Source organism: Myripristis murdjan, chromosome 5, assembly GCF_902150065.1.
Source record: "Myripristis murdjan chromosome 5, fMyrMur1.1, whole genome shotgun sequence".
Taxonomy (NCBI): Eukaryota; Metazoa; Chordata; class Actinopteri; order Holocentriformes; family Holocentridae; genus Myripristis; species Myripristis murdjan.
The window spans coordinates 3,852,761-3,866,365 of NC_043984.1; the positions used below are offsets into that span (position 1 = coordinate 3,852,761).

Genomic DNA, 13,605 nt, shown 5'->3' on the forward strand with positions numbered 1-13,605 from the left:
TTATGATGTTGACATTCTAGACTAGATGTTTTCTGTACTGATGGGTTCTCCTGTAAATAAAGATATTCTGAAACATACTTTCAGTGTTACTGCTGGATTAGAAGCACCCCCTGCCACAGTGTGTGTTAATGAATAAAAAAACTACTGGGTATGAATGGGGCCTTATTGGTAAAACGCCAATCCACTTGAACATCCAGCTTGCAGAGCCCAGTGATTTCATGGTTTTCGGAATTTACTCATTTTCAACATCTCTGAATACCAGAGCTTGCATGGCAATTTAGACTACTGACTATTTTAAAAGATTTTTTTTCCCCGACACATCCTCCCTAGAGCTCTTTAATCACTCACGATTTAGTGACTGAAAACAGTATTTACCCAATATTTATGAATATGATATTTTAATAGTATGTACAATCAGTGGGGACATTTTCATGGTAATAATATTTTAACATGATAATGAAATATTTCATTGCATTGCATTTCAAGGCAATGGATAAAAACAGGAAAGTATAAAAACTGATTAATCCAAATTTTGAATAAAGCTGTGATTTTTGAGCATCATGTAATTATTTTTTTACTTACATAAATGTGGATATTTCAGTATCTATATTTGATACTGCACTGCTGACCCACAATGGGTTTCTTATGGGTATAAGTGGCTAAAGATTAATATGTAGCATAAATGTGGGGTTTAAAGGATGGGATCTTGATTTTTTTTTTCTCCTAGAGCAGACATCTAAGGCACCGAGGTTTTCATTGCTGATTACCAAAGTAGAGGCAGGAGCAGAGTAATCATCCCTCTCAAAGCCTTCTTTGTTCCTGTCTTAGAGTGCTTGATCAATGAAAGGCTACTAATCATTAAGAGATCCTCCGGTCGATTCCGCATTAGACTCCATCTTTCTTATTAATGGACCTTTCTTTCCCTGCCTCTGCCTAATCTGTGTTTCAAGCACAAAAGTACGTGGACTCAGTTGAAAGTCTTGGTGAACAGCAGCCTTTATGATCTGAATATTGTTCCGAGATTACCCGGAGGGAGAGGTCTACTTTAGCTGCAGGATGTAGTTTCACATGTACCGCCAGCTACAAGCGTTTTCATGTTACAGAGCTCACTCGAGGGTAACACAACAGCACTCACGCTGTCACATTACGTTTGTGGTGATATCTCATAAGTAGTGATCCCCCTATTCAAAACAGTCCATAAATTATGAACCTGGGATGAAACCAGCTCCATGAGAAACAAAGAAAGTTTGTCTTGTCAGAGTGTCCTGATGAAATGGCTTGTTCTCAGAGGGCCTCTGCTCCCATCCTAAATGGAAAGGTTGATAGAGGGGACCCCTGAAGGCGCCCCCTCCCACCCACTCTGGAGCAGCAAAGCTCTTCAGCATGCAGCAAGGCTACACTGACCTTCAGCCGGTAACCCGAACCTGGTTGCCTCTCGTCCCTCCTGAGGCCTGATGTGCCCGCTGGCTTGGACATTTTCCAAGGTCAGGTGGAGGGCTCGGTCCTGTGGGGAAGTGATGAGGTGATGCGTCAAATGCCCTCTACTGTTTATGACTCTATCAGGTTGGACCACAGTGGGACACAGAGGGGAAGTGAAGAGTTTGAGGTGAAAAGGTCCTCCATCGCCCATGCTAACAGGCCAGATGTGTGAGTTTGTGTTCGTATATGTGTGGTCTTGGTGGTGCTGTTTGCTTGTTGTTGTGCTCTTGCCTGTCTGCCACATATACAGCCTGTTGCAAGGAACACATCTCACACTGCTGCACACTTTTTCAATGTAATTTGCATATGTGTGACTATAATCCACTGGTGGGTAGCTGAGAAAAACATCAGTCCTGTGTAATTTTCTGTGAGGACGAAGCTGTGAGCAATTATTGATTAGGCTATTGACGTATGAGGGGTGAGATGGAGAAACAACCTGTTTGCCTTCACCAAGAATCTCTTCTCTTCTCTTCTCTTCTCTTCTCTTCTCTTCTCTTCTCTTCTCTTCTCTTCTCTTCTCTCGAATGAAATGCTTGTCTGGAAGAAGAGAACAAAGAGGAAACTGTTAATCCCCAAAGAGACTTACAAAGGAAGGGGTGAGGATGTCAAGTTTTGTCTTCTCCTTCTTCTTCTTCTTCTTCTTCTTTTTTTTTTTTTTTTTTTTTTTGCTCTTTTGGAAAATGTTTTATTTGACCAAACATCATCTGCTCCACATTCCCAAGAATTACACTGCTCCAAATAATTCAGTTTGTGCCCTGCCCTCATCTCAGCTTTATCTCCATGGACTGGTCACATGCCTTTTAGTTTAGAAAAATGTGTATCGTGCTGCATTCAGTTTTTCAGACATATCGCCATGGTACAGAGGAGGAATGGGAATGTATGTGTATTGTTTGCCTCAGACAAACAAACTCCTGGCAGATTTCACAAACCTGTGGTGTCAGATAGACAGCTGTCTGTTTATCTAGTAGTATTGTCTTCCTGCAAATTAATAATAGACGATGTCATGTTGTCAGAAACAGGGAGTAGGGGGTTGAGGTGACGACTGCAGACCAGCACCTCCTTTTCCATCAACACAGCAGTGTGCATTAATTGCATTCAATGCCAGGGCATAAAATCAGTATGGTTTCCTAATATTATAAAGGATAAGACTATGCCACTGGAAAAACAAAACAAAACAAAACAAAACAAAAAAACATTGCAGTGGTGATTCCATAAATGCTAATCTGCACGGCTGCTGTGCCATTGATCGTCCAGCTTACTGCAGCACTCCTGCAGATAGTTGAGTCTATATATTATTCAATGTTGTAGCACACAAACTTACAGAAGCACTGGCCTCAGCTGTCTGCCCACCCCGAACTTCATTATGATCAGAATCAACTGCAAGCAAACTGTTACCACAACTACTACAACTTTTACATGTTTTTTGTGTATTTTTTCTGTTTGCAAAATGTATTATTGTCTGTAATGTAAAACTATAATATAATTTGGTGTCCCAGTTGTTTGCACAGTGTGTGTATGTATATATTAGGGTTCCATGAAGTCGTTTAAATGGAGAATAGTGAATTATTACACTGCAAGCCTGTGTGTGTTTGTCCTTCAGGTTGCATTGGCATGTGCTCATCTTGAATAAAACAACACTTTGGGAACATCTTACCTTCTAATTTAGGTGAGAGAGAGAGAGAGAGAGAGAGAGAGAGAGAGAGAGAGAGAGAGAGAGTTTATGCACTTGTTAATAAAAAAAAGTTTGTGTTACACCATTGGAAAATTAATTAACAAGTTGAAATAGTATTTTTATTTCATTGTGATTTTGCATAAGGATCATATCACAAACCTGTTCTGTATATTCAGTTTACTTTAGTTCGCTTAATCCCCTGCTGGCTGTTTCCTTTCCATGTAATCAAGAATAATGTCTGCTTAAACACATAGTTATATCTCTGGAGCATGACTCCCACACCTATCTAACCCACAGTTCATTTATAATCAGGCAGCTTACATTCACATTTACCACGGCACGGACTGATGTTGGATAATTATACTAGAATTAACTAGACACTGCGATGTGTAAAAATAGAGAGATGTGCCTTGTATGATGACACAACCTTGCTCTGAAATATATTATGTAACTACCATCGTTCAGTTTCTGCAGAGAAAACTCTTGCAACAGCTCTGATGCTCTCTTATCAAAATAAGCTTATTTTATGTAAAATGCAGCTTGTTGCGTTTCGGTTAATGGAATTGTTACTCTGTTGTCATCACAGGTTGTCAGTGACAAGGCTGCAGACTTGCCACATTTGAAGATGTTTACTATTTGTTCAGTCAGGGTCCACTCAACCAAGTCACATTTTGAGTGCAGTTAGTCTGAAAAAAAAATCTAAATATATTTTTCTAATATTCAAAAACTTATGATTTAAATTTTAACTGAAGCCTCATCAAATTTTAATGGCTACCCCAGTGGCACAGTGGTCATGTTCTGTGACTGCCATCCTGTGTCTTTCCTGTGTCTTTTCACTTTAAAACTAATTTTCTTAATCGTCTTTGAAACCACTGAGGAAAATTTGAATTCCTTTAATAGGGCCCCTCTAAATCACTGTGTCAAATTTGTGCACAAGGGGAAAAAACAAACTCCAGAGTGCCAAAAAATGCAAGACATAAATCCATTTTACAAACTTAAATCTGCTCACTGCTGCTGACTTGTCATACTGAGCATAGACAGTTCTCTTTTTGGTAGGTGTAATACTGACAGCATTGCAATAATCAGTCAATAATCATGCAATAATCAAGTGTTATTACTAAGCCCTCATCAGGTACACTTAGGTTTGCGCCTGTGTATGATGTATAAAAATCTAGCTGTTCATGGCGGTGACAGCATAATCCAAGTTACCCCTTTGCTGTAATACCACCAATGAATCAACAGGTGGTGCTCTCTCCTCCCCCTTTTCCAAATACTTCAAGGCCCTTCAGTTTACCAAGAAAAGCAAAACTGTCTCAGTCTCCATATTGCGAAACACATGACTAGTATTAACTCAGATGTGACTGTGCTCCACTCGTGTCTTTTGTAATTACACTGACGGCAGCTATATGATACACAGAGGATCTATCAGATCTATTATTCAGGTTTGAGTGGGTGGAGTGACACCACTTGTTCTGGAGAAGCACAAGAAACTTCAATTTTTCATGTTATGTCTGAGTAAGCTCCATATCGCCCCACTCACATGCCAAAGCACTTCCTATCCTGGGCAATTTGTCTTCTTGTTGGCATCCTGTGAAAAGTGTAGGACCAGGCCCATGCCATTCACTTAAGAATTCAAATTCTCAAACATAAAACCGTCAGGATCACTCTTCCTGGTGCACCATAACATCATTTTCTCTTCACATTATGGCGCACCTCGCTTCTCCTGTCAGCAGGCTAACAGCAGACAGATGAGATGTATGTGGCTGTTATGTCAGCACATGCCCACTTGTATAACTTTACAAGGTCTGCTGTGTTGCTACGGGGCACAGATTGCAATCTATGGCTGTGTAATTGTGCCATCGTAAACGTCCCTGTCAGCTAGCACAACTACATGTTACCTAGATGGCTAAATGTATCAAAAGCAACAAACTGCAAACTTAAACAAAATCAATTATGAAATCCAGACCATATGAGCCACATACCGACAGTCGTTTACAAGCGCAATTTATGATGGATAAAATCTGAGAATGCAAGCTGTTGAGGTCACTGGCCATATGCAGGTTCCTATAGCAAATTAGCTGCAACAGTGACAACCACAACTGCAAGAAGATATAGCTACACCCTGAATAATCTCACACACCCACCCCATTCCCCTCTCCCCAGGCAGAATTCTGCCATGGTGGTGAGCTGGACATGATTTGAGCGAGCCAAGTTCCTCAACATAATATTCCTGCTGAGATGCTGTACTCTGCAGACTTGCTCCATCTTGCCTGCATTCCACAGCAAAGTCCTGGAAGTGCCTGGTGGAAAATTCCACCTTTGTGGCATTTAGTGGGAAAGATAGAGAAGATAAAGGGCAGGGTCTTAGTTACTGCCACAGTGAAAAAATACAACACATGCAAATGAGGCAAAAACAACTTGTGCTCCTGTCTAATTAACTGTATAGAGCTTAGAGCCTTTGTTTGACAAAACAGTGACAATTTTACATGTTATCTTGTGTATAGCTGAATATTGAAGACATCCAGGTGATTTTTTTTCTATGGCAAACATATAGCATTTTGGAAATAAAGTTTCACCTTATCCTTTTCCTGATCTTATTAAAAGATATTAAAAGGTGTGGTGTTGTGTGTTCTATTTTTGTCCCCAAATGGAAGATATTCAAAGCACTATTTGGCAAACTTTAGCTTTAAAAATGTAGCTGAAAACCCACAGCATCCACAAATGTAGGAGAATGAATGCGGGAGACATATAGAAATGTAATCCACATATAATGCAATACCTACACTGGACCTTTAGCTACAGTATAGGCCTATACAGGATGGGATCTAACAATCCTTTGAGCTATTTATGGGTAAGCAGCTATATAGAAATTCAGCTGTGGTGTTAGAGGAAGGAAGGTTGCATGAGATTGGAGGGGCAATTGGGGTCATCAAGTTGGTTTTCTTGTTGTTCAGTTTTCTGGCATTTGTCTCCAAAATAAAACAATGATTGAAATTCTCAGTGTACTCCAGGAGTTAAATTCAGCTCCCCCCCACAGTTTGAGCCCCCTCATGTCAGCTGCCTTTTAACCACAATCATTTAGAGAGATTAAAATCTGGGCGCTGGGTTTATGCATTCACAGAGCATACAGCATGAATCAGCTTCCCCGGGGGAGGACACTGGATTGGCTCATCAAAGGATAAATCTCTGCAAACTGACATGCCAATGAAGATCATTCCTCCCTGATATCCGTTTATTTCACCTCCAGGTAATAAGCGATAAGCCTCAAATTGAGTGAATATTGATGTCACACATATTGATAGTTTGCGCATGTCAGGGCAGGGCTCAATTTGCTTTCAAATCAGCCTCCTCAAAATGTAACGCACATCTGCAATCCATTTTCCAGTGAAAGAGCTGTCGGTCTCACATATTTCTCAGAAGGTTAGACAACACTCTCATGTTTGTATATGTATAAAACTCAGCAATCCAACCTTTTCTCCTCTAGTCCTCTCCTCATTTTCTTCTCTTTGGTGTAATACACTGCAGGAGAGGTGGCAGTGCTTCCTGAATGTCTTTCAAGTCTAGGCACAGCAGTGCATATCTTCCCTGAGAGTGGAGGAGGCACAGTGAGCCACTGCCCTGGGGCCTCAGGGCTTCACACCCCATCCCCCATCTGTGTAGTCTGTCTCCTTACTGGCACACCGGCCCAGTAATCTGCTATACAGCCTCCCTGACATGGATTATAGCGATATGTCCCCATCACATGCTATACTGGAGGTGTGCAGGCAAACAGAGTTGCACTGCTCACACTTGTGGATGCCCATATTATTCTCCCTTTGCCATCTGCATGCAACATTTTCTTGATTTCTTTGACTTGATTCAAAATTAAATGCAGCTTTTTCTTGTGGGTATTAACTTTCCAATAAACTACTTTGCATTTGTGCATAACACAGATGTTGCAGATGGATTGTCTGCAAAATCTAGCCTCTCCCACTATATTATGAAGTCAAACACCCTAACCCCATAACGCGCAGATGTAAATCATAAATCTGGCATCAGACTTTTGCACAAAAGCACTAAGAATCAGTGAATCAAGAGGCATTGCTATGTTCATCAAAACAGAATAACTTTTGCATTAACTGTGTTGAACTTCTCATCATTGTGGGCCTTGCTTTCGGCCGTGCAGCATTCCAGGCAAGTTGGGACATGAGATTGTGTGTTCTCTGTCTCAGAGAAACTCAGTTAAACTGGGTGGATATAAAGAAATGGGTCACATACACAGAACTCTCTAACCGGTGGGTGCAGAAAATCAAATAAAAAATGTTGAACATGTCATATTCTGGCAGGTATTCTGAGGTAATGGTTCAGCCCACATTGTGTTCATGTAATCTAAATATCTTTACCATACATGCACAAATGTTGAACGAGCACCTCAAAGAATTGGAATGACGGGTGGGATTTGAAATGTTGGATGGGTTGCCTTTGCTGCATGTTGGAATTGCAATCGGTACTGGACTTAAAAAAAAAAAAAAAAAAAAAAAAAAAAAAAAAGCACTGGAGTAGTTGCTTTGCATGCATTCTTGTTTCACTCTATCAAGTGGCTTCACTCAAACAAGGAATAAGTGCCTCAGAGAACAGACAGAGAAACATCTCTTTGAATGAAAGGCAAAGAGAAAAGGCTCTCTGTTATTTTCATTAAGTTTGGGCTCAGTAAGCTGTGTGTATGATACATTTGGACCACTTAAAGAAACTCCAGACTTTCTGATGAGTAAGGTCACTGAGCATTCTCTTTAACTTAGGAAATAATCCCATGTGTTTACATGTCAAAATTATTGGTGAAAAGACTTGAATGGGAAAATAATTTTAGAAGTTACTGGATTTAGTGGCTACCTCACAAGTAAATGATGTGCTGGGCAGATTCCTCTAGCCAAATGTTTTATTAATGTATTGCAATTGCATAATTTTAAACTGAGATGTGATTAACTGTTTTCTTTTGAAACTGTACAAGGTGTGTTTCTAGGTTAGCTGTTGATTGCTACAACAGTGTCAGCAACACAATTTCCTATATATTGCACATAAAGGATAGTGAGTTATCCTGATTCTGCTGTTTGTGTAACACATGGGCTTTCCAAGGGGGAGGGGATGGGTTTGGGTTTGACACTCAAGAGGGCTATATTAGGGTGTAGACTGGCTTCAAGGCGGAACAAGGGGCAAGGCTTATTCTCAATGCTGCAATTCCATTGGTGGATACGGGAGACTAAAATGCCTGTACCTGGTGCAGGTAAATACACTGACATCAGGCACAGGAGGGATGGATTGGCTGGCGGGATTACTGCAGCACTTCGACTCCATTCAGTCTCCTGCTTTGGACAACTTGCCAACTTTGTTAACTTGGTTTTGTGTGTCCTTTTGAACAGGTTTGGATAGCCTAAAGTGTATCTGATTGATTATCTGTTTATCTGACTATAGTCTAAGAAGCAATAATGTTGGATTTATTTATTTGTGCATGTCTGGTATTGCTGTTTTGTTCTCTAATTTTCAGTTACCTGTCTGTTTCACGAATCCTGCATCTTCAACCAGGTGAGCAAAGACTGGAACGATATTAGGGTAGGTTTGTCAGGTTAATTCATTTTCTTTTATCTCAGAAGTTCTAAGATTTTGGTGTGGGTGATGGGCATATTAATATTATGCACTGACGGTGTTTAGTACAAGTGAGAGAGTAATACCGGGTTATACTTGTGGGTTTGGTCTATACATGTTAAGTATGGTTAAATATGGCATTTAGCAGGGGCTCAAAAGCCTCCAGAGGAATGGAAAAGAGGGTAAACAGGTCCCATCTTGTGCAGGGAGAGGCCTGCCTGGCACACCCTTCACACACACTCACACACAGACACAGACACACACATACAGGAAGAGATGAAGAGATGTATAGACATAAATGGAACCTGTTTTTCATGTATTCATTCCTTTGAACTAATCCTGCCATCTCTTTCACGACAGGAATAGGATAAACGACATCATTGAAGGCACTGAAGGGAATCATCCATGTCAAGTGTCCCATTCCCGATGATTCCTCACCAGAGGCACCAGCGCCTCATTCTACCCAATGAAACTATCCATGTATTCTATCCTTCATTCCACCGGAGTCTGTGTAATGTGCCAATCAGATTTCAGTGGTGTGAAGAGTAAGAAACATGGAATTTATCATCTGAGGAGAGCTTTGCAACAATTGTAGTGGAATTGCCGAAGGTCTTATCACTTGTCATTCTTACAATAAAGATGAATGTTGCTCTGAGGCAAATGATCAAAGTTTCTTTATAACCTTTTATATTCATGGACATTAACCTGACGGCAAATGCAACAGTTCTACACAAGCACAATAAGGGAAGGCATTTTCCTCCTTACCTGCACTGCGACAGCAGTGGAATCACACTGCGCTGATTGCACTTTAGATTTATTGCAGGATCACAGAGTGCTTGCAGCCCCATTTACGTCTCTTGCACTGTCACTCACAGAGGTTGTTATGTCCTCGCCCCTTTTTTCCTGCCCTTGCTTCTCCAAGACACAGCAATTACATAATGACTCCTAAATTTCCTCCCTGCCACATCTACTGCAGCAAACTCTCAGGGTTTGTTCCAAGATGTTGCTTCATGTCCCCAAAGTCTCCTAATCTAATGACTAAACCACACTCACAGTCATATGATCAGCATTTTGTATTCAACAACAAAAAAAAGCTTTACACATCATATTGTGGCAGAAAAGTTAATGAACATTTTTTTTCATCTCTTTTCATGGAGGAACACAGTTTTGCCATCAGGTTTTACCCAATTCTCTGTGGGGCAATTAACCTGCCTCATTAGCACGGGACATTTCCCAGATTCTTTTCAAAGCCTTAATTATAACTAAATAGGCAGCTGGAAGGTATTTGACAGCTACATTGAGCCTTAAGTCATCCAGTTATAATTCTTCCACCCAATTAAGATGGAGGGAGCATAATGAATGAACAAACAAAGCAATATGTGGCCGGATCGGCTGAGATTCATGCAGCGTTATATTGAGCAACAGGATGATGTTATGACAGAATAGGCTTGTTACGTTTTGTTTTTTTTTTCTTTATTACAGTATGCAGGTTATTATGCAGACAATAGACTCCCCCTGCTCAATGATAGGCTTTGCATCCAAACTTCCCTCCCAGTTACTGAGCTCATCACTGAGTTCACAACATTTCTCAAATGTGTCGCAAAATGAGAGAAAAAAGAACATCACTGTTTCTCCACACTGCAGAATGCTTTATCTTTACAATACACTAAAAACAGTGCAGAGGAAAGAAGGGTCTCTGCCACCTGCCTTTAGACAGGACATCATTCTGTCATTAAATTCACAGACAGACAGCTTCTGTTGATGCCCCACAAGTATTCAACAGTCCCAACAGGTCTCACATAGCACAGACAGAAGTTGCTTTATCCTGAACAGGTTTCTTCGGCACTATACATCTTAGCCTGCCATTCACCTTCCTGTTGGAGGCAATGATAACCAGAGGGCTTACTGCAGCGTAGAGCGAGGAGAAGAATATACGCATGTCAGAAATTAGTGAGGAACTCATGGTCTTTTTCACAGTGAGTGTGTATACCCAAAGCCCATTATCCACCCCATAGAGGACCACATACAAGGTCACAAGTGCTACCACGGCCTTGGCAGCTCGCCGCTCGGCCCCACTGCTACCCCCACTACTGCTGCTGCGGAGCCCCTTCACCTGCCGGCTGTGTTTGTAAAGAAAAACAAGGATAATCAGACTGGCCAGGGTCATGAGGGCCATGGGCACAACATCCCTGCCCACCTGAGCAGCCCCGTTGGCTTGTTTGGACAGCTTGGAAGGGAAGCTAACATAGCAGAACTGTACATTGATGCCATGGTTGGTGAGGCTGGAGTCATTTTTGGTGCCAAGGGAGAAGAGGATGGCTGCCGAGCTCATGCAGGTGTTGATGATCCATAGGAGGAGAAAAACAAGGCCCAGATATTGGGCTGCAAGGGCACGAACAGAGGCCCAACGCGATCCTGGAGGGGCAATGCTAAGGCACTGGTAAGCACTCAGGATGAAAGTGAGCCAAATTGAGAGGGAGCGTGATGTTCTGTAGACAAAGATGATTGCCTTGCAGCCCGTGTCTCCGAAGATACTGGCCATGCGGAAGGAGGCAAGGGTCTCAAGCAAACAGCGCACAGCTACAACCAGCAGGTTTACGCAGGCCAGGTGCAGGATGATGGCATCAGCTGGGAGGAGGTGGTTTTCTTGGTACAACGCCAGGAGCAATGACAAGATGACTGCAGTGTTCCCTGGGATGCCCACCACAGTGAGGGACAGGTAGAGCATCCCACGAATAAACTCCTCTGATGGCATTCCTGGTGGGACACATGAAGTTAGGATAGAGGTTAACAGGTATACAAACCCCACAAAATCACACAATATGTCGCCATATACAGATCAGATATTACTTCTGATATTTATTACTCAGTCTTTATGGTTGAATGTAAAATGATAGCATCCATTACAAAAATGGTACCCAAAAAAGAGGATATGGTGACGCTCCAGTGTTACCTGAGAAGAACAGGGCAGTGTAATGATGCCTGAAGTCGATTTAGAGTCTGAAATCCTGACCCCCTCTCTTCCAAAGTAGTCAGGCTGTTTGTGTTCTTATACCCACATACAGGTGAGGGTTGTTGGATCTATTTTACATGGTCCATTGACTCCAGACTCCTCTTCCCCCAGTCTCCAATTACCTGAGATCAATACAGATGACTGCATCTGCCTCCCCCCCACCACCCGGCTGCATTGAAGGGTTTCAAATAAACAAGATAACATGGAGTAAACATTGTTAGGATTCATTAACAGGGTGCAAAGATCCATCTAATGGATAAAGGAAATAGCAGTGGTCTTGAGGGGTTAACATCTATTAGGCTGATATGAATTCTCAGTTAAAAAAAAAAAAAAAAAAAATGAAAGCTCTTTTCTCGATTGTAGTACTTCTTTGAATGGGGACTTTTAAGCACTGTACTGTATTTTATTGCTCTCCGTCTTTAATAAAGCACCTGTGTTTACTAGTTCTTGTCTGACCTGTAATATTACTTTGTGTTTCATTATTGCAATCGATATTGAAAGCCGCTCTCTATTAAAGAGACCTTCTCCTGTTGGTTAGGCACATGCCGATGCCACAGTGTCCTCCAGTGGAGAAAGATGAAACAAGATAAAAGCCAGAGAATGTTCCATTTAATATATCACCCTTGGCTTCTTCTTCTTCTTCTTTTTTTTTTTTTTTTTTTTTTTTTTAACTCATGACACAGCAGCCAATTTATGACTCTGTAATTCACCTAAAGCAATAAATTACTAAAAATGAAGGCGAACTTAAACTATGAGGATAGTATAAGGGCATTTCAATGTGGGTAGGCTCCACATGATGTAACTGCAACATATCTCACGCCTGGGAATAGATAATGAATATTTATCCCATTTCTCATTAGGGCATGATGAGACATAATGTCCCCCAGTGGAGCTGGAAGAGAGAAAACTCCCATATGCATTCAAATTTCTTGTATGATCATGGTCTATCAAGAGATTAGGCAAAAAGCAAAGATATTGTAACATCTAAATGAAGTTAGTTTTTTTTTTTTTTTTTGCCATAACCTCATTAAATTTGTATTTTGAAGACTGTTTATAGTAACATTTTTGCTTGTGCATTGGTAATAAGTTATAGAATTAAGAGAAAACGTTCCAAATGTGTGTGGTAAGGACAAGCGAAATACAATTAAATTAAATTCTTGCCACCCAACAATTTATACAAATAGTCTAAACCTGTTAATTACAGATTGAGGCACTGCTAACCTCTGCTGTGGGACAGATTATGTCAGATAATACCTTGTCACAGTGAGGAATTAATTCATAGAGGTAAACTAACAGTATTTTCTCCTCATATGCATCAACTGGTCAGAAATACAAACTCCATGCCTCATGTATTATCGTATTTAAAGCAATAAATAAATTAAAATAATGAATTCAGCAACATTGTCCCAGTAGTTTTACCATTAGGCTATACTGTGAAAACTTCAAAATCTGAGGGTTGACTATTGTTGTGGGGAAAAAACAATGCATACAAACGATGAATAAACACTTACATCAGGGGAAAAAAGTCAAGGCTGACTTGGTGGTGCAATGTACCGTACATGATGCAATCCCATGAGAAGGACATGTTTGAACTTGCCATTTTAATTAGCTTCCTGAACATGTAAACATATAATAACCATGCAAGGAGATAACAAATCCTGTGATCATTTATTCTAAGGCCTAATCCCAGGGGAAATATGACAGGCTTCTCAAATGAAGTTGTTTCTTTTATGGCAAAATCCCAATCTAATTCCTGAAATTTAGAAAATTTAGGATTGCACAATGGGCCATTAAACCTATTCACATTAATTACACATTTACA

At 40.8% G+C, this 13,605-nt stretch overlaps 1 protein-coding gene across 1 annotated transcript; it reads right to left on the minus strand.

Annotated features, from left to right (window-relative positions):
• Nucleotides 1–10,565: 10,565 nt before the first annotated feature.
• On the minus strand, nucleotides 10,566–11,525 carry ora2 (olfactory receptor class A related 2). The gene has a single exon (XM_030051288.1). It carries the CDS (start codon nucleotides 11,523–11,525, stop codon nucleotides 10,566–10,568), a length of 960 nt encoding a protein of 319 aa, XP_029907148.1.
• Nucleotides 11,526–13,605: the final 2,080 nt, after the last annotated feature.

Excerpts from the sequence above, each read along its gene's own strand:
- ora2 (XM_030051288.1), bottom strand. The coding sequence starts at position 11,525 with ATGCCATCAGAGGAGTTTATTCGTGGGATGCTCTACCTGTCCCTCACT.